This window comes from Arachis hypogaea, chromosome 15 (genome assembly GCF_003086295.3).
Source record: "Arachis hypogaea cultivar Tifrunner chromosome 15, arahy.Tifrunner.gnm2.J5K5, whole genome shotgun sequence".
NCBI classification, from domain to species: Eukaryota; Viridiplantae; Streptophyta; class Magnoliopsida; order Fabales; family Fabaceae; genus Arachis; species Arachis hypogaea.
Window position 1 is genome coordinate 138,851,797 of NC_092050.1, and position 26,769 is coordinate 138,878,565.

The 26,769-nt window shown below is 39.2% G+C and overlaps 1 protein-coding gene across 1 annotated transcript; it reads right to left on the reverse strand.

The window, feature by feature from the left end:
* Positions 1 to 9,046: 9,046 nt before the first annotated feature.
* LOC112750875 (uncharacterized) lies at positions 9,047 to 13,785 on the reverse strand. The gene is made up of 7 exons (XM_025799782.3): positions 12,610 to 13,785; positions 11,978 to 12,016; positions 11,812 to 11,882; positions 10,955 to 11,019; positions 10,474 to 10,563; positions 10,268 to 10,360; positions 9,047 to 9,780 (listed from the first exon to the last, which is right to left on the reverse strand). The coding sequence occupies exons 1-7, from the start codon at positions 13,086 to 13,088 to the stop codon at positions 9,379 to 9,381; spliced, it is 1,239 nt and encodes a 412-aa protein (XP_025655567.1). The 5' UTR covers positions 13,089 to 13,785; the 3' UTR covers positions 9,047 to 9,378.
* Positions 13,786 to 26,769: the final 12,984 nt, after the last annotated feature.

A 26,769-nucleotide genomic window follows, 5' to 3' on the forward strand; every position in this document is an offset into this window, starting at 1 on the left:
AACTGGCTTGAGCATGCTATGGACGATGATGACGATGCGGGTCCTGCTGGAGGCAGACAACGAGGCCAGGGAGGGAGGCGGAGAGGGCGTGATGCCGCGGACCACCCTTGTTGTGACCATGACGAAGACGACGACGATCAGCATGGGCCCGAGGGCGGGGATAGTGCAGGGGCTGTTGCTGTTGCTGGTGTTAGTACCCACGACGGCGGACATGGAGGTGAGTGGCATGGGTCAGGTATGGGTGACGGGGCTGACCCTGGTGACACTGGACTCGGGTCGGGGCCTCTTGGAGATTACTTTATTGGTGTACCCACCCATGACCAGCCTCAGCAGGAGGGTACCCCATGGGTTATTCCGGGATCATAGTGGTCAGACTTCCTTGCCTCAGATACGCTAGATGCGGACTTCGGAGGTCAGCAGTTTCTAGAGGAGATTACCGCCATCATGCAGGAGGACGTGCATTCTCGGAGACGAGGTCAGACCTCTGGGACGCAGGCACCCTTAGATGTTGATCTGAACGAGCCTCCTACGGCATCTGTTGGAGACCATTTTGTTTTGGGAGGTACACCACCATCAGCCTACACTGCTGCATCAGAGTCCGTTGCCGGGCCGTCTGCGGCAGCCATCCATGTTACGCCACCTGCACAGCCTGCCCCGCATGAGGATGCGGATGAGATAGAGGATGAGGAGCCATTTATCCGCAGAGGTCAGAGGGCATGGGTACCCCGTCGTTGTGGTACGGGGTCGCATCTGTTTAGATGAGTCACGTTTCATGTATTTTGTTCTTTAGGGTTCATTCATGTATGATAGCCATGTGTACTTTTGTTGTTATTTTAGAGCTGTTTTCCTTTGTTGTTTGTTCATCGTATTGTACTATGAAAACTAGTGTTTACCGGATTTATCATTGACTCTTTATAATCATGGAATCATCTAACATTTTAATGGGACTTGTATTAAATTTTGCATTTTTGGGAAGCATAACATATTCATTACTAAGCGCAGCATGCACGATACAAAGTAGAAAGATCAACAAGTTACATAACTGCTCAAACATAACATCTAAAAGAAGAAGTTAAATATACTAAGTACTAACACTAACAACACAGCTACTAATGGCCCCCTGTGTGAGACGATCCTCTAAGCTGTGGGCAACTCCGACGTGTGTGTCCGGGTTGGCGACAGAGGCCACACCTCTTTGGCCGGTTCGGATCTGCCTCGTCCATATTCGTCCGTATCCTAGTGGATCTCGGACGACCCTCTCTCGCACGCCTTTTGTCAGGGTCCGGAATCACCGTTGGACCGTCATAAGGTGGCCAGAAGCCCTCCGGGATCGGAGGTGTGAATCCCATCCGATACACACTGAATACCGAACTAATCTGATACACGATGTGAACATAAGAGGTCCAGGTAACCCGTGAGTAGGCACAGCATGCAAGTGCGTGCTGGCACGGGAAATAAAGCGCCTGGAAGTACCCGCAGTCACATGTCCGAGAGGCAAGCGATACTCTATAGCTACCCAACGAGAAAGAACCAGTCGGAGTGGTCTCTGCTACGGTGAACTCGGAGTTATCCCGGTCATACAAAGTCACCGTGAAGCACCTGGCCGTCTTCAAGTTGGCCTCAATACACTTCACCAAGTGCTGACTGAATTGTTGTCCGGTTCTCATCTGGGCCTCAGCCTCTCTCCCCTTGCGAACAAAGAGTTCCGCAAGCCTTCCATACGTTGCCTTCACCAGGGAGGATACAGGGAGATTTCTGACACCCTTGAGGATTGAGTTCACACACTCGGAGATATTCGTCGTCATGTGACCAAATCTCCGCCCCTCATCACGATGCTGAGTCCACAAGGAATAATCAATCCGGTTCGCCCACTCACACATCGCCGGGTCCTCAGACCGCAGAATATCAAACCAGTAATCAAACTCAACCTCTGTCTTTGCATACGCCGCATTAACTAGAAGCCTCCGTGCGTCCTTGCCCTTGAAGGTAAGGGCAAAATTAGCCGCTACGTGTCGAATGCAGAATGCACGGTAGGCAGATGGAGGTAACCAACCTCCGTCAGGAGCCTCAAGCACAGCCTTGATGCCGTTATGCCTGTCCGATATAACCAGCAGACCCGGCTGTGGTGTCACGTGCTGTCGAAGGTGGGAGAGAAATAATGTCCAAGACTCCGCATTCTCACCCTCTACTAGTGCGAATGCAACAGGTAGAATGTTGGAGTTCCCGTCCTGTGCAATCGCGATGAGCAAAGTTCCTCCGTACTTGCCATACAGATGTGTGCCGTCAATGCTGACTAGGGGCTTGCAATGACGGAATGCCTCGATGCACGGTGGAAAAGTCCAGAAAATTCTGTGAAAATATGCTTGAGACTCGTCTACCTGTCCTCCAACTCGAACGGGGCTCATCCTTAGGACTGCAACAGTACCAAGCATCGTCAGCTGGACTCCCAACACCCACCTAGGCAGCTCGTTGTATGACTCATCCCAGTCACCATAGATGAGGGCAATAGCCTTCTGCTTCGCTATCCAGACCCTCCTGTAAGTCGGCCTAAACCCAAAGTGTGCTGCCGTGGCATTCAGGAGCACCTTTATGCTGACGGATGCATCAGCCCTAACCATTGGCATAATGAACGCCGAAATCACATGATAATCCAAACTCCTATGGTCACTCGAGATGGATGTGGCCAGACAAGTGTGAGGTCCATTGTACAATTTGACCTCCCAAATGCCCTTGCGCTGCCGGAGACTCAGTCGAATCAACCATGTGCACCCATTCCCAAACTCAGAACACTTGCCCATATACCGGCGATAATCGGACTCCACTACCTTGTACTGTACCCCTCGCCGGATGTTGTAAGTCTTCACACTTAACAGGGCCTCATCCTTATCCTGAAATTGCTGACCAACCTGGAACTCTGTCAGACCAGCAGTCCCTTCCGCATCTCTAGCTCCGAATCCAACAGAGTGCCTTGAAACCCCCTCCTGCCTCATGGCATCCAGGTCCAAAGAGGAAAAATGTGGTGGATACTGCTGTGTGCCAGAACTAGAACCACCGACCTCCAATGCAGGCTCAGTCGCTCCAACCTCGTCGCCGCTGTCATCCTCATCAATCATATCCGGCTCGACGTCGTCCTCCTCTGCATCACCCAACAATCCGACTCCGACGCCAACCGGTGGAACGCCCTGTAAAGCGTTCGGCAGAATATCAAATGATCCTACCTCGTCGCCTACGCCGTCATTGAGATCAACAGCAAAAGACGGGGAGGCGACAGGTTGGACCGCTGGCTCGTACACAGGGACGGAGGAAGAAGCAACGGCAGGCCTGGAACTGGAACCGGCTGCCATGGCTACAGTGTTGGTATTCCAGTTCGAACCCCCTGAGCTGGATACCACATCAACCAGCTTTGCCAATAATTTTGGTGTCCTCACCTCCGGAAACTGCCTCCGACAAAGAAACATGACTTGCAGGTCCTCATCACTACCAATGGTGAAACAATCATACTTCACGGTATCCTGCAGGACCGTGATTGGAATGCGGTAGAAAAACTTCTTAACCCGCTTCGCACCTTCCAGACCAAGTTTCATCAGCACAGATCTAACAAGGTCATCATAGCTCGTCGTTGGACTCACGACAATACAGAGAGGATCCTTATCTGTGAACTTCACACCCGAACGAGTTTTCCTCTTAATGGATCCTCTGTGGTGAACCAAAACAACAAAACTCTCCTCACTAGCCATCTTAAACCCTCTAATGAGAGCAACTCACGTTTACAACCATATATATACTGCTCTGTCTACCACTAATTCGAACCAGCCTGGTTCGAATTAGGGATAGTGTAATTCGAACCAGGGTGGTTCGAATTACTTGATGCAGCTTCTCTCTCTATAATTCGAACCAGCTTGGTTCGAATTACTAACAATGCTAATTCGAACCACCCTGGTTCGATTTACTTGAACCAATTTCTCTCTCTGTAATTCGAACTGCCTTGGTTCGAATTACTCATGAATGCAGTTCGAACCAACCTGGTTCGAATTATATTAATATATAGTTTGGCTCATTACTGAAACGATTTTGGTTTTGGCTTATTTACGTAATTTCGGCCTGACATTGGCTTATTATGGTTTTTTGTCCTAAAAATTATAATTTGTTTATACTTTTAGAAATTATAATAGTTAAAAGTGAAAAACAGAAGAAATTTTTTTTATGTCTTTATATATATTATTTAATAGTTAAAAGTAAAAAAAAAAGATATTTGGCGGGCTTAGCCCGCCGACCCGCCAGCCCGCCGTTAGGCGGGGCGGGGTGGACTTCTGGCGAGGTGGGCTTCCCCGCTTGCCACCCCTAACTCTACCCATGATCGACAAGCAAACTCTTCCACTGCCAACTCCGGCTGAGTTGTTAGCCATAGTCACTGTACTACAGATCTAAAATCAGAGGATGACCGAGCAAATACCCAATTCCAGAAGGGTCGGTAGAATGATAATGTTGACTCAAAACATCACAAGAAAGCAATCTAAACGATAATCACACCTCGAAAACTAACACTAAGGAAGCAGCTCTCCCAAAGAACAGTCCAACCCTTTCTCCGATAACATCATGAGCTTTTAGTTGCATGCTAACTTCACTCTCCCGACAACCCTCAAGTCATATGAGGAACTAGGTGATTCGAATCTACGTTTTACAAAATTTCACTCTATGATGCTATTGTCTATTGAACAGTACTTCTACTATACCTTTACTTCCTTTCCTAGTTTTTAGATGGTGATGTTACTTTGGTTTTTTTTCCCTTCCTCTTGTAGGTTCTATTTCCACTTCTCATAATCTTGCTCAAACATAACATCTAAAAGAAGAAGTTAAATATACTAAGTACTAACACTAACAACACGGCTACTAATGGCCCCCTGTGTGAGACGATCCTCCAAGCTGTGGGCAACTCCGACGTGTGTGTCCGGGTTGGCGACAGAGGCCACACCTCTTTGGCCGGTTCGCATCTGCCTCGTCCATATTCGTCCGTATCCTAGTGGATCTCGGACGACCCTCTCTCGCACGCCTTTTGTCAGGGTCCGGAATCACCGTTGGACCCTCGTAAGGTGGCCAGAAGCCCTCCGGGATCGGAGGTGTGAATCCCATCCGATACACACTGAATACCGAACTAATCTGATACACGATGTGAACAGAAGAGGTCCAGGTAACCCGTGAGTAGGCACAGCATGCAAGTGCATGCTGGCACGGGAAATGAAGCGCCTGGAAGTACCCGCAGTCACATGTCCGAGAGGCAAGCGATACTCTGTAGCTACCCAACGAGAAAGAACTAGTCGGAGTGGTCTCTGCTACGGTGAACTCGGAATTATCCCGGTCATACAAAGTCACCGTGAAGCACCTGGCCGTCTTCAAGTTGGCCTCAATACACTTCACCAAGTGCTGACTGAATTGTTGTCCGGTTCCCATCTGGGCCTCAGCCTCTCTCCCCTTGCGAACAAAGAGTTCCGCAAGCCTTCCATACGTTGCCTTCACCAGGGAGGATACAGGGAGATTTCTGACACCCTTGAGGATTGAGTTCACACACTCGGAGATATTCGTCGTCATGTGACCAAATCTCCGCCCCTCATCACGATGCTGAGTCCACAAGGAATAATCAATCCGGTTCGCCCACTCACACATCGCCGGGTCCTCAGACCGCAGAATATCAAACCAGTAATCAAACTCAACCTCTGTCTTTGCATACGCCGCATTAACTAGAAGCCTCTGTGCGTCCTTGCCCTTGAAGGTAAGGGCAAAATTAGCCGCTACGTGTCGAATGCAGAATGCACGGTAGGCAGATGGAGGTAACCAACCTCCGTCAGGAGCCTCAAGCGCAGCCTTGATGCCGTTATGCCTGTCCGATATAACCAGCAGACCCGGCTGTGGTGTCACGTGCTGTCGAAGGTGGGAGAGAAAGAATGTCCAGGACTCCGCATTCTCACCCTCTACTAGTGCGAATGCAACAGGTAGAATGTTGGAGTTCCCGTCCTGTGCAATCGCGATGAGCAAAGTTCTTCCGTACTTGCCATACAGATGTGTGCCGTCAATGCTGACTAGGGGCTTGCAATGACGGAATGCCTCGATGCACGGTGGAAAAGTCCAGAAAAGTCTGTGAAAATATGCTTGAGACTCGTCTACCTGTCCTCCAACTCGAACGGGGCTCATCCTTAGGACTGCAACAGTACCAAGCATCGTCAGCTGGACTCCCAACACCCACCTAGGCAGCTCATTGTATGACTCATCCCAGTCACCGTAGATGAGGGCAATAGCCTTCTGCTTCGCCATCCAGACCCTCCTGTAAGTCGGCCTAAACCCAAAGTGTGCTGCCGTGGCATTCAGGAGCACCTTTATGCTGACGGATGCATCAGCCCTAACCATTGGCATAATGAACGCCGAAATCACATGATAATCCAAACTCCTGTGGTCACTCGAGATGGATGTGGCCAGACGAGTGTGAGGTCCATTATACCGTTTGACCTCCCAAATGCCCTTGCGCTGCCGGAGACTCAGTCGAATCAACCATGTGCACCCATTCCCAAACTCAGAACACTTGCCCACATACCGGCGATAATCGGACTCCACTACCTTGTACTGTACCCCTCGCCGGATGTTGTAAGTCTTCACACTTAACAGGGCCTCATCTTTATCCTGAAATTGCTGACCAACCTGAAACTCTGTCAGACCAGCAGTCCCTTCCACATCTCTAGCTCCGAATCCAACAGAGTGCCCTGAAACCCCCTCCTGCCTCATGGCATCCAGGTCCAAAGAGGAAAAATGTGGTGGATACTGCTGTGTGCCAGAACTAGAACCACCGAACGCCAATGCAGGCTCAGTCGCTCCAACCTCGTCGCCGCTGTCATCCTCATCAATCATATCCGGCTCGACGTCGTCCTCCTCTGCATCACCCAACAATCCGTCTCCGACGCCAACCGGTGGAACACCCTGTAAAGCGTTCGGCAGAATATCAAATGATCCTACCTCGTCGCCTACGCCGTCATTGAGATCAACAGCAAAAGACGGGGAGGCGACAGGTTAGACCGCTGGCTCGTACACAGGGACGGAGGAAGAAGCAACGGCAGGCCTGGAACTGGAACCGGCTGCCGTGGCTACAGTGGTGGTATTCCGGTTCGAACCCCCTGAGCTGGATACCACATCAACCAGCTTTGCCAACAATTTTGGTGTCCTCACCTCCGGAAACTGCCTCCGACAAAGAAACATGACTTGCAGGTCCTCATCACTACCAATGGTGAAACAATCATACTTCACGGTATCCTGCAGGACCGTGATTGGAATGCGGTAGAAAAACTTCTTAACCCGCTTCGCACCTTCCAGACCAAGTTTCATCAGCACAGATCTAACAAGGTCATCATAGCTCGTCGTTGGACTCACGACAATACAGAGAGGATCCTTATCTGTGAACTTCACACCCGAACGAGTTTTCCTCTTAATGGATCCTCTGTGGTGAACCAAAACAACAAAACTCTCCTCACTAGCCATCTTAAACCCTCTAATGAGAGCAACTCACGTTTACAACCTTATATATACTGCTCTGTCTACCACTAATTCGAACCAACCTGGTTCGAATTAGGGATAGTGTAATTCGAACCAGATGCAGCTTCTCTCTCTATAATTCGAACCAGCTTGGTTCGAATTACTGACAATGCTAATTCAAACCACCTTGGTTCAATTTACTTGAACCAATTTCTCTATCTGTAATTCGAACTGCCTTGGTTCGAATTACTCATGAATGCAGTTCGAACCAACCTGGTTCGAATTATATTAATATATGGTTTGGCTCATTACTGAAACGATTTTGGTTTTGACTTATTTACGTAATTTCGGCCTGACATTGGCTTATTATGGTTTTTTGCCCTAAAAATTATAATTTGTTTATACTTTTAGAAATTATAATAGTTAAAAGTGAAAAACAGAAGAAATTTTTTTTATGTCTTTATATATATTATTTAATAGTTAAAAGTAAAAAAAAAAAAAAAAAAAAGAAGATATTTGGCGGGCTTAGCCCGCCAGCCCGCCGTTAGGCGGGGCGGGGTGGACTTCTGGCGAGGTGGGTTTCCCCGCTTGCCACCCCTAACTCTACCCATGATCGACAAGCAAACTCTTCCACTGCCAACTCCGGCTGAGTTGTTAGCCATAGTCACTGTACTACAGATCTAAAATCAGAGGATGACCGAGCAAATATCCAATTCCAGAAGGGTCGGTAGAATGATAATGTTGACTCAAAACATCACAAGAAAGCAATCTAAACGATAATCACACCTCGAAAACTAACACTAAGGAAGCAGCTCTCCCAAAGAGCAGTCCAACCCTTTCTCCGATAACATCATGAGCTTTTAGTTGCATGCTAACTTCACTCTCCCGACAACCCTCAAGTCATATGAGGAACTAGGTGATTCGAATCTACGTTTTACAAAATTTCATTCTATGATGCTATTGTCTATTGAACAGTACTTCTACTATACCTTTACTTCCTTTCCTAGTTTTTAGATGGTGATGTTACTTTGGTTTTTTTTCCCTTCCTCTTGTAGGTTCTATTTCCACTTCTCATAATCTTGTCGACCTCTTTACCAACAATTTTGCTGCATCTAAAATCTACGTCCATGACTTCAATTACCTCAACACAATCAAACAAAATTAACATGAAAGTCTCCGAAACTACATGACAAAATTCAGCAAAATAGCATACAAATTTCCGACTTCAATTCTAATGTCTCCAATCTCCATACTTGCAAAAGAGGTCTCTGACCTAATAAGTTTCAAGAGACCATTGATGGAGCCAAGTTGAAGACTAGCGAAAATTCGTGAAAAGACAGTTAGACAGATGGAAATAGAAGAACTCGGACAAACTCAGAAAAACAACAACAATGTTCAAAGTTCTAACCAAGAAGATAATAAGCATAATAAGTCTCGAAAAAGATTCAATATCATCGTGAGCGTGCGTTAGATATGTATACGTTAACTGCAGAGTAAAAGAGACCAAAATTTTGCCATCCACCACCACAGCTAATTGCTATAAAGAAAACATTATACATTCCATATAAAAATAAACGAGGCATTGCACCTTCACGCATCCACATAACTTTTTCACTCTTTTACATCACATGAAATATCACAAAGGATAATCTCCAGAATAATGACAACCGAGAACAATAAATTCAATTCAATTGCCTAACTAGAGATCTTTTTTCCCCCTCCTTCACTCCAAGGGCCTTAACAGCAATCACTCGAAAAAACAACATAATTGCTGCTTATTCAAATTCTCTCCTAGATTAAAATTTTCTAGGAATTTTTTTTTCTTTTTTTGGTTGTTTTTCTCCCTTAGCGTTGTTCTACCTAACTTCACACTCTTCTATTCAGCCATTGAATAATACATTCTATGATTTCATCTCTTTCAGGCTCAAAGAGAAGATCATGCACAAATCCTTCATATAACTTTATGGTTTTGTCAGATGATGAAGCTTCTTCATAAAACCTCAGAGAAGCACCAGGGTCAGTTACAGAGTCAGCAGTTCCATGCAGAACAATGAATGGAACTCTTATTCTTCTCAGGTTCTGCTGCAAGTAGCTTGTGATCCGGACAATCTCGTAGCCAGTCCTCGCTCTAAGGGGACCCGTGCATACTAACGGATCAGAGTATTTAGCCAGCAGAGCCTCGGGATCTCGAGTTACCGGCATCCCTTTCTTGTATGCAGCACGACATTGGTATCTTGGCAGCAGAAATGAAACTAGAGGAGCAATTACCTGTGTACACCACAAAAAAAATGGACATTAAAAATTTATCTACCTATTCCTTCATCCATTATGTCATAAACCCATGTGTTTCAAAAATTTAAGCTGATAAGAACACACACGGATGATTATATCTCTAACGAGTCCATGAATGGCTTGTATAGTCCTTCTTTCTCTTTTTATTTGTCTTATATTGAAGCAGCTTTTTTTTAGAAGTTAACAAAGATCGAATTCTAATTGTTTTAGTCATAAAAATTCTGATACCACATTATTAAAACTAATTTTTCCCAAAAGCTTAAACTAATAAGAATACACACATGAATGGTTATATCTCTAACACGTCATAACAAGAATAAGTGGTAAGAGTGCTATTATGAAGAATGGATTAAGTTGAATTATATATAATATGCCGATAAACATGCTGTCTTAAAATTTTAGGTACTTAATCTATTCGTTTAAATCAATTATACACAAAGAAAAGGGTACTATGCTTAATTACCAACAAAAGAGGATTAGAAGGCTCAACCCCAACGGCAGGTGCTGTGAAAACAGCTCCAGTGATGCAGGCTTCAACCTTTGGATCAAGTAGTGCCTACAACAACATAGATATCACTATCGGCGAAAGCATGAATCAGTTTTTGTACTCATTATTAGGTTCTTAACCCTTGTTTGCCGCTAAGTTAAGTTCATGAGCATAAAGCATACCTTAAGAGTAATGGCTGCACCTGTTGAGTGTCCATAGCAGAAACATGGTAGACCCGGATTTTCAGTTACAACCTTCTCAATAAATATTTTCTGTATATCAGAAAATATAGAAAGGGTTCTTATATCAGAACAAAGTTCAAAAGAGCAATTGAGTTGGAAACACTACTATTTAATGAATAAGGTTGTGTTTGATAAGTGTCTTCTGATAGAAGATACAGATACTTGGAGACGAAGACAAATAAAAAAGTTTGGTTTATGTTCTTGTCTCTCATGTTCCTTGTTTTCTTATTGGACAATCAATCATTGATTGACAAAAAATCGTCAATTCTTTTTGTCTCTACAGAGACACATTTTGCCTATAATCATATCTATAACTGTCCCAACATTTCTGTATTTCTATCCTGCGACTATTACCAAACAGCACCAAATTGAATTTATACAGTATTCCTCAAGATTGTTATCAATGGATAGCAAGACATACCAAATCGGAAACTGCATAATCAAGAGAGTGAACATATGCATGTAGTCCATCACTTCCACCATGACCTAAACAAGAACACAAAAATCAAAGTTGAGAAAATGCTAAGCTTACAAGTTTTCAGGACAGATTTAACAGCAGGACAATGATATCTATTAGTTAAACTATACCAAGGTTCATTTGCTAAACTAAAATCCATTTTTTTTCCTTTTCAAATTTAACAGACACAATCTATGAGCTATGATTGTGAATCTTATTTTACCTAGCTTATTATGTGCTACAAGTAACAATAATCTTACTTATAAATAGGAGCTTCACATGTTTACTTTATCGCACAAATGGGCATCCATAATAACTTAGCCCTGCAACATCCAAATATAGATGCATGTTGAACAATTGTAATAACTAAACTAGGAAAAAAGGACAAAATATTAAGAAGAAAAAAAAATTATCATTGCCTCCTACAAACTACAATATGTTCAAAGGATGACATGAAATTTTGAACTTCACAAACATATATGTATCGATCCTGCTACGTCTATGCCCTTTATAATAAATACTGTTTGACACTAGTATTTTCTTAACAACCAAGCACGCGGTTTTTTGTTTTGTTAATTAAAAAACAATTAAAACACACAATTAATTAATAACAATCTACTTTTATACGAGTGTCAAGTGTTTGGTATATACACAATATTTTTCATTTATTATTCAATGCTGGCTTACTACATATATAAGTATGATATAATCATATTTCACCATGTTAGGATCAAAATTTTATAAAGATAATTACTTTTTTTAAAATTTGTAATACATATTAGGGTGGAATTAACATTTAACACAATTTGATTGTGACTTACCAACCCAATCCATGGCATAAACCTTGTAGCCACTAGCATTCAGCTGCTTTGCAAAATGACCATATCTGCCACTGTCAAAGAACAATATGCAAAATGGGTTCAGCAACATAATATTATGAGAATTGCTAAATGATAATGGCTTCTCAAACTGACAGAATTCACGAACCTGTGTTCATTAAGTCCATGCATCAGAATAACTAGTCCCCTGCACATAGTAGCAACGAATTAATTTGCAACTACAAATTCAAACCCCCAATTTAAGAGAAAATACAGCCCGATACACATGCATCCCACATTAAAGAGGAGTACACGCCACACCCGAAGGGTGTAATTCGGGTGCACTATAAGCGACCTAACTTGATAATTACATCTGTTTTCACGACTTGAACCCGTAACCTTCAGGTCAGGTCACACGGAAAGCTCCAAGACTCCCTTCAAACCCCAATGTAAAATTATGAGATTGTTTTATTTCTTTTTGTTTAATTACCTGCACCAATTTTTTTAGTGGGATACCTATACAATTAAGCCAATCACTACCAAGAGGAACCTAATTCAAAAAAAAATTGGTGCCAGAACCCAACTAAAAGAAAAAAAAATATAGGGACCAATTAAACTTTTCTTTTTTGCCGAAAATCACAAGCTAAAGTATCTTCAATTTAGGGTATAAAAATTCAATTCAGACTAGGGGAAATGAAAGACCTAACGCTAACCCAGATCCATAGCCAAGCAACAATAACAACCATGTGTTAACAGAAAAATCCAATTCCCATAAGAAATCAAAAATCATAAATATAATACCTGATCTGAACAGAAACTGGGGTCCAAGATTGTGTGAAAATGCTGTCACCTCTTTTTGTCCCTAAAAGCCAATAATCCCTAACACAATTTTTATCATCATTATCCTCCATTACTCTCTTTATGGCCAATTCCCTCCTTGCACCTTCATCCACCGCCTTCAACGCCGCCTTCATCGCCGCCGCAGCACCACTGCTACCACCGCACCCACTCCTCCACGGCACCATTTTAGCTGCCGGAACCCTCACCACCGCCCCTTTCCGGGGGTGGTGGTGGTGGTGGTGGTAGCAATCATCATACTTCATCATCGTCATCTTGTCTTCCTTGGAATTTCTCTCAGCCGGAGAACCTCTTTTCCTTCCTCTGAAGGGAAACAAAAGAAGCATAACAACCGCATTGATCAACATGAAGAGACTCTTCACCGCTCTTAGAGATATCAACAACGCACTGCTTCCTTTCAAAATGAATGCCTCTGTCGCCATTCCTTTTTCTTCTTGTTCTTTTTTTTTTTTTTCTCTTCCTTCGAAACTCCAAAACCAATAAATACCTTCCCTCCTCCTTCTTCTTAAGAACGAAAAAAAAGGAAATGGAAATGGAGACAGTTTATTATATACGCGTGTTACAGAGAATTTTGCACAAGTTCGCACGCAAAAATAGGTGTGTTACCAAATATAGGAAGAATCCTAAAAAAAGGGGAAAGGGAGAAGAAGAAAAACAACAACAACATGCAATAATGCAAGAAGAACAAGCACAAAGTTAATTAAGCTTGAACTAACTGCGTTGGTGTATTTATTATAGTAGATAGTAGAATTAGAATGCTGATAATGAAGATAAGAATGATGGAAGCTTTTCTGTTTGTTTCTTATTTTTGAGAGTATAAATTTCTGGTTGCATTTTAAGGAAGAGACGTGAAGAGGTGAAGTGGTAACATGTGAAGGACACGTGGTATTTTGAGGCGGTTCGAGAATGTTTTATTTTTTGTTGGGAAGTGAAAGTGAGATGAAGATACTAGAAGAAGAGAGTCAAAAATTCAAAATTATTGAACAATTCATCCTCAGAAGTTGCGCCAATCGATCTCAAATAGATTTCATCAAAGGAAGTGGGATTTCATGTGGGGCTGTTTGGTCTTGTCATTTTCTCTGTTCTTTATTCCTGATAAAAAAATTCTTGTAAGAATTGCTACAATATTATAAGTGTCTTTAATGTGGACAATGACATAATTCGTCATAAAATATATTTCATTTAATGGATAAATTAGAAATTAGAGTAAAGTACTAAATTAATTTCTTATATTTAAACATGATTTTGTTTTGGTCTTTAAATTTTAAATTGTTTTATTTAAATTTAAAAAAATTTCATTTGGTTTTAATATAGTTTTAGTACAAGATCAATATATTTATTTATTATTCTCTTCAGTTCTATAAAAATGTTTTATTTAAATTGTACAAAAAATAATAAATAAATCTATTAATATATTTATGATTGATTTTGTGCTTCTAAAACTTGTATTGTTCTTCAAATTTCGATCTTGTTCTTAAACTGCTGTTGTGTAAGATATTCCATTAATTATTTAATTTTAACCTCATGGTGATGGGACTATATTAAAACTAAATAAAACTTCTTTAAATTTAAATAAGATATTTTAAATCTTAAGAACCAAAATAAAATTACGTCCAAACATAAAAAACCAACTTAATACTTTATCCTAGAAATTAATATTGATTTAGCAATTAACACCAAACTAAACTGATAAATTGTCCGTCGCTAAGGAGTTGGTTTCGAAATCAATTGCTAATTATTAATTAATAATATTATTAACAATCAATTTAAAGACCTACACAAAAATAAAGTTATAAAATAATTAGCAGCTAAATTGATAACTAATAATAATTGATTTAGTAACCATAATAAATAAAAATAAAAATGTGTTAGTTGCTAAATCGGTATTGCTGACCGATTTAATAACAAAAAAATAAAATTATAAAACAATTAGTTATTAAATTTGCCACTAAATTAATTTTTTATTTTTTTTTCTGTTAAGTAACAAGTACATTTTTTTTCTATTAAACTAGGGGTGAAGAAATAAATGCAAGAGAGGAGGATGACGGTGAGCAATCTCTGGAAAATGATAATTATGTATTTATAGTAGCATGATAGACTAGTTAATAATCAAAACATTTGGATAATTAAATCAATAGTTTTGTAAGCATTACTTTTGTTTATTTTTTTATTGGGTAGGGGGTCAACGGCCCGGACATAGGCATAGCCAAAATTAACAAACAATTATTTTGGGAAAGTTAGCCATCAAAATTTTAGCAACCATCCAAATTCATCACTAGATTTGTCGCTAAACTAAGGGTCTAACAGGCAAGTTTTAAAAATAAAATCAGTTATTAAATTAATTATTTTTTCAATAATTTTTTATAATAATAGAAAATAGTGAAAATATATTATTTAAAATTAAATTTTTTATAGATATCTTTTTTTCATTTATTTTAGATGATTTTAGATATAATTCAATTAATTTTAAATAGAATAAAATAATTGAATTAACTATCTTATATAAAGATTGAAAGTAAAAAAAAATTAATAAAATTTAGAGAGAATTAATCAATTTTCTCTTCATATATCCAATTTATTTAAAATAAGATCTAACAATTTTTTTTCAACAATAATAAATACTATTATGTTGAATTTGAAAAATTTGAATTATTATGATGATCAAACATTATTAAAAATATTAATTAAAAAATTGTTATTTCAATAGTTGCTTCTAATTGTTTGGTTAATGTGTAGATTTTGATTATTGGGCCAAAGACATTTTAAGTTCAATTTGTTATTTAAAGTTAATTAAGCCTTGTGCTAAATTACTTCATACTATGTGGCTGAATTGTTTAAAGGGATAACAAAGCTAATTGGGCCAAGAAACATGGACACAGCCCAAAACAATTCTCTTATTAGACCAACAAAAGTAGGGGTGTCCGCGGATCGGATCGGATCGGATATGGCCAAAAATTCAATCCGATCTGCACAATTTTCATCGGATCGGATCGGATATAATATCCGCACTTTTTAGTGCCGGATCCGATCCGATCCAATCCGCAATTTGCGGATCGGATCAGATCGGATATCGGATATATCCGTATAATTAAACCTTCTCTTTTTAATCATATTTCTTTGTAAAAGAATTCGATAAAAATATTTTTTTTCATACTTTTAAACTTATTTATTCCTAAAATATTTTTAATCAAACTCTCTTTAAATAACAAAAATAAAATAATACAATATATGAATAATAATTACTAACTAAAACATACAAACAAGTAAATATAATACCAAACATATATATATTTATTTATTTTTTAATTATTATAGTGCGGATCTGCGGATCCGCAAATCGTATACGCGGATGTAGAGCAAATATCCGTGATCCGATCCGCAAAGGGTGCAGATCGGATGCGGATATTTATCGCGGATCTGCGGATACGATCCGATCCATGGACACCCCTAAACAAAAGCCATGGTCCGAAATGGAAGAAGAGAAAAGGACTCCAAGCAAGCCACGCTTATCCACTCTCTTTAGTGGAATTCAAATTTCAATTAAATTGAATACACACATGGGTAACCGAAACTCACAATTCAATTTCATTTAATTGTGCATTGAATATTTTGTATCTTCTCTCTCCTCTCTCTTCTTTGCTATTCGGTCACTTCAATCAGAAGAAGAAAAGAAAAGCAAGTTATCAAAGAAAGTAAGAGTGAAGCTATGGAAGAAGAAAAGGCTAGGATGAAGAAAGCCTATGAAGAAGGAAGATCTGAAGCAAGCCATGGCTAGATTTTTGCCACTGAAGGCAAGATTTCAGGAAGAGCTTCAAGATCTTCCATGCCAAGAAAAAAAAAGATCCGCCTCGGTCAGAGAAGATCTCTGTTGCAAAAGCTCATTTCTGCTTTTATTCATCAAAGAAAGAAGATAGCTTCTGAAGCTACAAGATAGGAAGAAGGAAAAATGGAAAGCATGGAGCTGTCAAGGATCAGAAGTTCATCAAGGGTCAGAGTTCTTTCTTGGAGCCAAAGTCAAGATCAAGGGCTCGGAGTGAAGGAACTTGATGAGAAGGGTTGAGAGAGGTACACGCATGTTGGTTTTGTTTCGGTTTTTCCTCTCTCTTCTCTCTGTCCGAACTGCTGCTGTCTCTGGGTTGGAGAAAAAGTTGCTTGGTTGAACCGATTTCAACCTTGGAAGCTTCCCCTTCTATATTAAGGGTAAATGGCCAAGGGTTGAGATAAGGAGAGAAAGCACAGAGTTCTCATAGCTACCATAAGCTAACAGAGTTCTTCTCCTTCAATGGGTTTCATTTTGTTTTCTTTTCTTTAGTTTTGTTTGTCTGAATCTCATGGTAAAAGGCAAATATGGTGAGATTTGTAAGAAAAAGTCAGTGAGAGGAAAAAGATAGTGAGCAAAAATAAACAAAAAGCCATAGATGTCTCAGAGTTTTTTTGTACATATGTATGTTGTGTTTCATGATTCTGTGGGGATTCCCTTGCAAGTTAGGTTAGCACTTTGCGGTTGAAAGCTTGGTCGGAGTCCAAGTCAAGTTCAGATTTGGGGATAGAATCTGGATTTGTCCCAGATAGTATTGGGTAGATCCTAGGAAAGTATTGGTGTATGTATTCTGATGATTATAGTGAAATTCCATCACTATTGTGATGGAGACTGGATGTAGGCTGCATTGTACTTAGCAGCTAAACCAGGATACATCTGGGTGTGATTCTCTCTTTCTCTTCTACTCCTATTCTGTTTCTGTTGCGTTGAAGACAAAAATGAAAAATATCTCCTAACCCGTCACGAGACAAAAAGAAAATGTCTCTTGACTTGTTATGAGACAAAAACAGAAATATCTCCTGAAGTTTCTTTGAAAAAGTAGCAATTAATATTCAGCAAAAAGAGGCTAAGATTCAACCACACTTCTCTTAGCCACTGATTACCATCAATCGGTATCAGAGCTTGGTCTCAAAGAGATCAAGCTTTGCAGCTTGGAGAAAAGATCCTGATGGCGGTTAACAGTGGCTCAAATCTGGTGGCCTATACTATGACTGAAGGGCAGTCAAGCAACAGACCCCCATTCTTCAATGGGAAGAACTACAGCTACTAGAAAGAAAGAATGAAGATTTTTGTTCAGTCTGTAGATTATAGGCTTTGGAAGATAATCCTGGAAGGTCCACAATTTCCAACCACTACAGGAGTTGATGGTGTGGTTGCTCTCAAAGCTGAAGCTGATTGGAATGATGATGACAGAAAGAAAGTAGAGCTCAACGCCAAAGTAGTCAACTTGCTCAACTGTGCGGTCAGCTTCGAGAATACCGATGGGAATCATAATGCACAATAACAAAGGAAATCTGGGACAAACTTCAAGTTACTCATGAAGGAACAACCCAAGTCAAAAGATCCAGAATAGACATGCTGAACAGAGACTACGAAATGTTCTCAATGAAGGAAGAAAAAACTATTGATGAAATGTTTGAAAGATTCAACATTATCATCACTGGCTTGGATGCTATGGAAATTAGACATCTTGAAGCTGTGCTTGTGAGGAGAATATTGAGATGTCTCAATAAAGAGTGAGAAATCAAGGCTATAATAATAGCTGAGAGTAGTGGTATTGATGAAATGACATATGATGATCTGAGAGAAAACTTACTTGCTTTTAAAAACACTTATTTAAAGAGAGATGCAAAAAAGAAAGGAGTTGCTCTCAAATCAGTCACTGAAACTCTGGATGATGAATCCAGTGATAATTTATCTGACGATGACTTTGTTTTGTTTGCTAAGAAATTCAGAAAAATGATGAAGCTAAAGGAACGGAATAAAGAAGGCAGTTTAAGAAAACCAAAGAGGGACCTTAGCAAGGTGATTTGCTACAACTGTAAGAAAACTAGACACTTCAAGTCTAATTGTCCAAAACTGAAGAAGGAGGACAAACCGAAAAGAGAGAAAAGGAAAGGAATCATGGCTTCATGGGAAGACTTGGAAAATGACACTGATGAAAACGAAGAATCAGAAACCAAATCTCAAACTTGTCTTATGGCCGATCACATAGAGCAGGTAGTATTTCTTGATCCTTCCACTAAAGACCTTCATCTTATGATTGATCATATTTTTGAAAAGATTAAATGTTTCTTAAATGAAAACCAAGATCTTGAGTCTCAAATAGAAATACTAAAAGCTGAAAATGGTTTTCTTAAAGATAAATTAAGGGAAGTCGAAACTGCTGTTGATCTTGTTGAAGAAAACAAGCGGTTAAAAGCTGAACTTAAGAGCTGTGAATACCATCATTCTGTGACTGCAAATCTAAACTATTTTGAGAAAAATGAGTGGCTGCATAAAGAGGTAAAAAGACTTAATGAGGACTTAGCCAGCTTTACTCAAAGCTTTGAAAATTTAAATCAACTCTTGGCTAGCCAAAAACCTCTTTATGATAAAGCTGGTTTGGGTTTTCACAAATCTAAAAAATTTATAGAAAAATCTTCTTTACCCAACATGGCATCCTCCTCGGATGACATAAGATTTCAAAACCCAACAAGCTTTAGAAAAATAGCAACTCAAAAATTTTGTAGATTATGCAATCGAAATAGACATTTTCCTATTCAGTGTTTCATAAGTGAAAAAATCCAGAACAAAGCTGTCTACCGAAACTCGTAAAGGCAAAAACTTTCCTCAAAGGCCACGTGAATGGAAATTTTTGAAGGGTTACCCTCATGAATTCATTATTGGTGACCCTTCACAAGGCATAACCACTAGATCCTCAAGCAAGAAGCAAGTGGAACCAAGCAATGTTGCTTTCTTGTCCCAATTGGAACCTCTCAATGTGAAGCAAGCTCTTGAAGACCCCTCATGGGTTAAAGTCATGGAAGAAGAGCTATCACAATTTAATAAGAATGAGGTTTGGACCCTTGTACCAAATCCCAATGGTAAAAAGGTAACCGGTACAAAATAGATTTTCAAAAATAAATTGGGTGAGGATGGTAGTGTTGTTCGTAACAAGGCTAGACTAGTGGCCCAAGGTTACGATCAAGAGGAATGTATAGATTTTGATGAGTCATTTGCCCCGGTAGCAAGAATGGAAGCAATTAGGTTGCTTCTTTCCTATGCTGCCCACAAGGGTTTTAAAATTTTTCAAATGAATGTCAAATGTGCTTTTCTTAATGGATTTATAGATAGAAAAGTATTTGTGGCTCAACCCCTCGATTTTGAAAGCAGAGAGTTTCCAAATCATGTTTTTAAGCTCTCAAAGGCTCTTTATGGCCTTAGGCAAGCTATAAGAGCTTGGTATGAAAGGTTTAGTGCCTTTTTGTTGGAAAATAATTTTCAAAGGGGTACCACCGATACTACTTTGTTTATAAAAGAATCTAATGATGATATTTTGCTTGATCAAGTTTATATGGATGACATTGTGTTTGGATCGGCCAATCAATCCTTGTGTGAAGAGTTTGGAAAACTAATGACTAGTGAGTTTGAAATGAGTTTGATGGGAGAATTAACTTTCTTTCTTGGTCTTCAAATCAAACAAACTCCTAGTGGTACTTTTATTCACCAAGGAAAATATGCCAAAGAGTTACTTAAGAAATTTGGCCTAGAAAACTCCAAACCAATGGGAACTCCTATGCATCCAAACACTAAACTTGACAAAGATGAAAAATGCAAAGATGTGGAGGAAACAAAGTATAGAGGAATGATAGGATCTCTTATGTATCTTACATCCTCTAGGCCGGATATTGTTCAAAATGTGGGTGTATGTTCTAGATTTCAATCTCACCCAAAAGAATCCCATTTTTCGGCCGTCAAAAGAATTATTAGATACATTAAGGGCACATGTGATCTTGGCTTGTGGTATCCTAAATCTAATAAATTTTGTGTAGTAGGGTTTTGTGATGCAGATTATGCCAGAGACCGTGTGGATAGAAGAAGCACTTCCAGAATATGTTGCTTCCTTGGAAGCTCACTAAACATGTGGTCAAGCAAGAAGCAAGCCACTGTTGCTTTATCCACGACTAAAGCCGAATATATATCCGCAGCTGCTTGTTGCTCTCAACTTATATGGCTTAAAACTCAATTGGAAGATTACAAATTGAAAATCAATAGTATACCTCTATTTTGTGATAACATGAGTGCAATAAACATTTCAAAAAATCCTGTACTACACTCTAGAACCAAGCACATTGAGGTTCGATATCACTTTATTAGAGAATATGTGCAAAATGGTACTATTGATATCCAATTTGTAAAATCTAAAAAGTAACTTGCTGACATTTTCACTAAACCACTGTGTGAAGATAGATTTTGTTCATTAAGAAACAGTTTGGGGATGATGGATTTAAGTTTTGTTGAAAAAATGTGATTTTCATGCCTCTATTTGTTTTTGTCTCGTAGGCAGCAGAGAGACAAATCTGGACAAATGATGAACAAGTCATTAAACAGAGAAAGACTGAAACCTAGTACTTTGGACTCAAACCCGTTCAACCACCTTTAAGTCCATTCCATTATTCTGGCTCATTATTTTTTGGCATCATATTTTTTGATAAATTATTTTTAAATAATTTATTTTTTGAAAATGGTTTCACATCATATCTTTCAAAAGGGAGTTTTTGTCAAATCAAATCTTTTTCCTATATCTTCTCCCACTTTTCAAGGAAAGGTCTGTCTTTTTAGTTACTCCTTTTTTTATTTTTAAATTCCTTATTGAAAACCGTTTTTCATTAATGCTGATTGCTTTAAATAAGATTTTTCCACTAAACATTTATGATAGTGTAACCTCTCTCCACCTTCCATTCTCTTTGGCACTCTCTTCAACTTCTCCATCTCCACTCCTTTTCCTTCATCATGAGGAAGAAACTTGCCACTCGCTGAAGCACTCAAACCCCATACCCAAAAATCCTCCATCATCCAAAGGTCCACAATCTCATACTCACATACACATTCATTTTATTCGCCCTCTTCACCCTCTTCTCATTCCACTGACTCCATGGCAAGAAAAGGAATCCATGCGAGGGCTTCAACAAGGCAGGAAGCATCATCATCAAAGAAAAGTTCAAAAGGAAAGGAGCCAATACCCGAAGAAGAAGAAAACTCACCACCTCCATCTCCACGTCCGTCTCCACCACCACGACGTTCTACCCCTCATCCTTCAAGTCGCTCAGCCCTCACTCAACGTACAAAGAAGCCTATCCTTCATGACACCCAAGAACCATCAAACCTTGATTCATTGGACTTCAAAAATAAATATGGTAAAAACCACTCTCACTTTGACCCTTACCGCTTTATATCTTGTGCGGCTTTTGAGTTTCACTCCCAAGTGTTAGTAAACCGTCATCTCTGTACCTCTTATGTGGTTAATCTTGAAAATCTTTCTGAAAAAGGCATTGATTTCACAACATATTTTCATGATCTGAAATGGACTCCTATTTTCAAAATTCGAAAACCAGTTTACTCAAACTTGGTACGTGAATTTTATGCAAACATGATTTTTCATGATGGTGCATTGCATTCTTATGTCAAAAGAGTTCATCTTTCTTTGAATCGTGAAACCATAAGTACTGCTCTAGGGTATCAAGATGAAGGGGCCAGGGCATATATGTCTGGAAAATGGGATAACCATACTGGTGTTTCCCTTCAAGTCGCTCTGACTCGGGTGTGTGAAAATTTTTCTTCTCTTGATGGCACAAATCTAACCCATAAGGCTCTCAGTCCTGTGCGAGCCTTGTTACACCGAATCATCGTTCATGTTTTGATGCCACAAAGTGGTTCTTACCGAAGGGTTACTGTTTATGATACCCTTGTGCTGTTTGCAATTCTAAATTCTGCTTCTATTTCATTTGCTTGTCTTATGATTAGACACATGTGGGACTGTATTCGTAGTGACAAGAAATCCAATCTACCATATGGTATGTTCCTGACATGCATTTTTGAGCATTTTAATGTGAATCTCAGTAATGAGCCAATTGAGAATAGGGCCTCTACAATCAAAGGTGGAGGAGTTTCCGAATCTGCAAAAGGAAAAAAGGCTAAGAGTTCAAAGGCATCATTATTCTCTGAAAGTGAAGATGAAAGTCTTCCTCCTGATTCTTCTGACAAGTCTCGGTTCTCAGAAATCATAAAAGATGTCCTCATGAAGTTCTTTAATATATCCATCATGATGGTCAGGTCCTATAAAGAGGCTCGAAAGTAAGCTTATGAGAATGAAAAAGTCTGGACCAAATATTGTGAAAGGGTAAATTTGCTTATTAAGAGTTTGGAGACTACTGACAAGGACACAGCTCATTCTAATGAAGAAAAATATCTTCTTGATTCTAATGACAATATCTCTGATGCCTAGAAATTTGATCTCTACTGCCTGTGCCCCTGGACACAATTTATTTGGATTTAGTTTCATTTGAACTATTTTATTTTGGAATGATTGTGCTTAATCACTTTGATACTTTGTTTATGTTTTAATATTTATGTTTTGAACTGCATTGCTTTTCTTTTCATCTATTGTGTTTGCAGGTTCCCTCCTTGATGACAAAAGGGAGAGGAAAAGATTAAAAAAAGGGGGGCTAACTTGAAAATAGAATTGGGGTTGCCAGTTGCTCTAATTCTTGTGCTCTATTTTTGAGCCCTCTATTTATGATCTAATCAGATTTTATGCTCTGTTTAATTATTGTTTCATGCTCTGTTTTGGCTATTGGATGCATTAGTTTGTGCTCTGTTATAGTGGCTGGTTGCACTGATATATTTTTCTTGTTTTGAATATACTATTTTGTGCAGCTTGTTAAGTGGATTTATAAACTTGAGCCCTGATTCATTTTGATTAAAGTACTTGCTCAAGTACAAACTTTTTTGATAAAATGGCTCTGTTTTCTTAAGTTCCATGTTTTGAAAATATGAATTTTTCTGAAACTGTTTGAGCATGCATACAGGTATTGCTTCCATAAAAATTGATAGATAATTAGGCACACATTAAGGGGGAGCAATTCGATCAATTGAAAGAGGAAGGATTTGGCCAAATCATCAAGGGAGTTTTCTAATCCTAATCCTTCTCAATTCATTTTTAATAATGTTTGTCAACAAGGAGGAGATTGTTGAGTTTGGAAAACTTAAATTATTATGATGATCAAACATTATTAAAAATATTAATTAGAAAATTGTTATTTCAATAGTTTCTTCCAATTGTTTGGTTAATGTGTTGGCTAGTGTGCAGATTTTGATTATTGGGCCAAAGATATTTTAAGCCCAACTTGTTATTTAAAGTTAATTAAGTCTTGTGCTAAATTACTTTATACTATGTGGCTGAATTGCTTAAAGGGATAGCAAAGCTAATTGGGCCAAGAAACATGGGCCTAACCCAAAATAATTCTCTTCTTAGACCAACAAAAGCCTTGGTCCGAAATAGAAGAAGAGAAAAGGACTCCAAGCAAGCCACGGTTATCCACTCTCTTTAGTGGAATTCAAATTTTAATTAAATTGAATACACACATGGGTAACTGAAACTCACAATTCAATTTTATTTAATTGTGCATTGAATGTTTTGTATCTTCTCTCTCCTCTCTCTTCTTTGCTATTCAGTCACTTCAATCAGAAGAAGAAAAGAAAAGCAAGTTATCAGAGAAAGTAATAGTGAAGCTATGGAAGAAGAAAAGGCTAGGATGAAGAAAGCCTATGAAAATGGAAGATCCGAAGCAAGCCATGGCTAGATTTTTGCCATTGAATGCAAGATTTCAAGAAGAGCTTTAAGATCTTTCATGCCAAGAAAAGAAAAGATCCGCCTCGGTCAGAGAAGAAGATCTCAGTTGCAAAAGCTCATTTCCATTTTTGTTCATCAAAGAAAGAAGATAGCTTCTGAAGCTACAAGATAGGAAGAAGCAAAAATGAAAAGCATGGAGATGTCAAGGATCAGAAGTTCATCAAGGGTCAGAGTTCTTTCTTGGAGTCAAAGTCAAGATCAAGGGCTCAGAGTAAAGGAACTTGATGAGAAGGGTTGAAAGAGGTATATGCATGTTGGTTTTGTTTTGATTTTTCCTCTTTCTTCTCTCTGTCCGAACCGCTGCTGTCTCTGGGTTGGAGAAGAAGTTGCTTGGTTGAAACGATTTCAACCTTGGAAGTTTTCCCTTCTATATTAAGGGTGAATGGCTAAGGGTTGAGATAAGGAGAGAAAGCACAAAGTTCTCATAGCCACCTTAAGCTAACAGAGTTCTTCTCCTTCAATGGGTTTCATTTTGTTTTCTTTTCTTTAGTTTTGTCTGTCTGAGTCTCATGATAAAAGGCAAACATGGTGAGGTTTATAAGAAAAAGCCAGTGAAAGGAAAAAGGTAGAGAGCAAAATTAAAGAAAAAGCCATAGATGTCTCAGAGTTTCTTTGTACATCTGTATGTTGTGTTTCATGATTCTGTGGGGATTCCCTTACAAGTTGGGTTAGCACTTTGCGGTTGAAAGCTTGATAGGAGTCCAAGTCAAGTTCAGATTTGGGGATAGAATCTAGATTTGTCCCAGATAGGATTGGGTAGATCCTAGGAAAGCATTGGTGTATGTAATCTGATGATTATAGTGAAATTCCGTCACTGTTGTGATAGAGACTGGATGTAGGCTGCATTGCACTTAGCAGCTGAACCAAGATACATCTGGGTGTGATTCTCTCTTTCTCTTCTACTCCTATTCTGTTTCTGTTGCGTTGAAGACAAAAATAAAAAATATCTCCTAACCCGTCACGAGACAAAAAGAAAATATCTCTTGATTTGTTATGAGATAAAAGCAGAAATATCTCCTGAAGTTTCTTTGAAAAAGCAGCAATTAATATTCAGCAAAAAGGGGTTGAGATTCAACCCTCCCTCCCTTCTCTTAGCCACTGATTACCATCATATTCAAACTTTCTTTCTCGTTTCTTCATTTTTTATTCTATTTAATATAAACATTTGACTGTTTATCCATCAAAGCATCCTCATTCATTTTAAAAATTTCCGAGCACATTAAACTTACTTTCAAGTATATTCTTCTTTGCTATCCAATATTTTATTCCATACAATATAATTGATCTAATATTAAAATAATAAAATTTATTTTTAAATTTTAAAAATATTTTTTTAAATATAAAACTTCAAAACACTCTACCATTTTGACGGGTAATTAACATAAATAAACCAACCTCCACCCAATATTACGCAATTCACTCAATATGAATAATGTTACGTGAATCACTCCGAACAGATTTCTATATAAATCGAAACAGGTGAATAAGATTTACATTACCACATAAATTGAAACAGGGGTATTCAATTTATTCACTTTTGCATGATCTCCTAGTAAATCTAATGAGTGTGTTTCGATTTATATGTGAATGGAATATATCCTAGTAAATCTATTTAGGCTGTTTCGATCTATGCACATTGAAAGGCCAATATAATTCGAAACAGCTTGTTTCGATTTATACTACTACATAAATCGAATCGGCTTGTATTCTAGTACTAGTGCAAGTGAGGATAGTATTCTAGTACTAGTGCACTATAGAGGGTCGATTTAGAAAAAAATATGTTCTGGAATTAAGTTTACTGATAAGGATCCTCTTAGTGTTTTTTTGAAACCTTCAACGACTTTCGCTGAGTTCCTGAATTCTATAATAAAAAAACTCGGGTTGCAAGGAGTGAAATGGGTTGACAAATTATTCTATAGAATTCTGATCTAAGTTTTGCGGGATGACGTGAAGTACAATTCGTTCGTCATAGGGAGTGATGAAGATTTGGAAGTTCTATTCCATTGTCATGGGCAGTTTCCTGACGTGAGGACCCGTGAGCTGTTGACCAAGCTTGTAGATGTGGTCTCCAACTCAGGCGATTCGAACCGGAATCTCTAAGCACCAGTGATGGCAGCATGTTCTAGTTTGAGGCCTGGCGGTCTCTCCTCATCCATGCCGGTGATTACGCCTGAGGCAGTGTACGTTGCCTCTCCGTCCTTCGCAACTGATCTATATCATAGTGGTGACAGAGTTGTAGGTATTACTGATACGACATCGGTTTCATCACAGGGTAGAGCACCAGATGGTACAGACGATATTCTGCCGGATGATGATTAAAACTTGCTCGGTCAAACCTCTATATATTATTAAGCCACTAATCTAACTACTCTATCTAGTTTAATAGTTG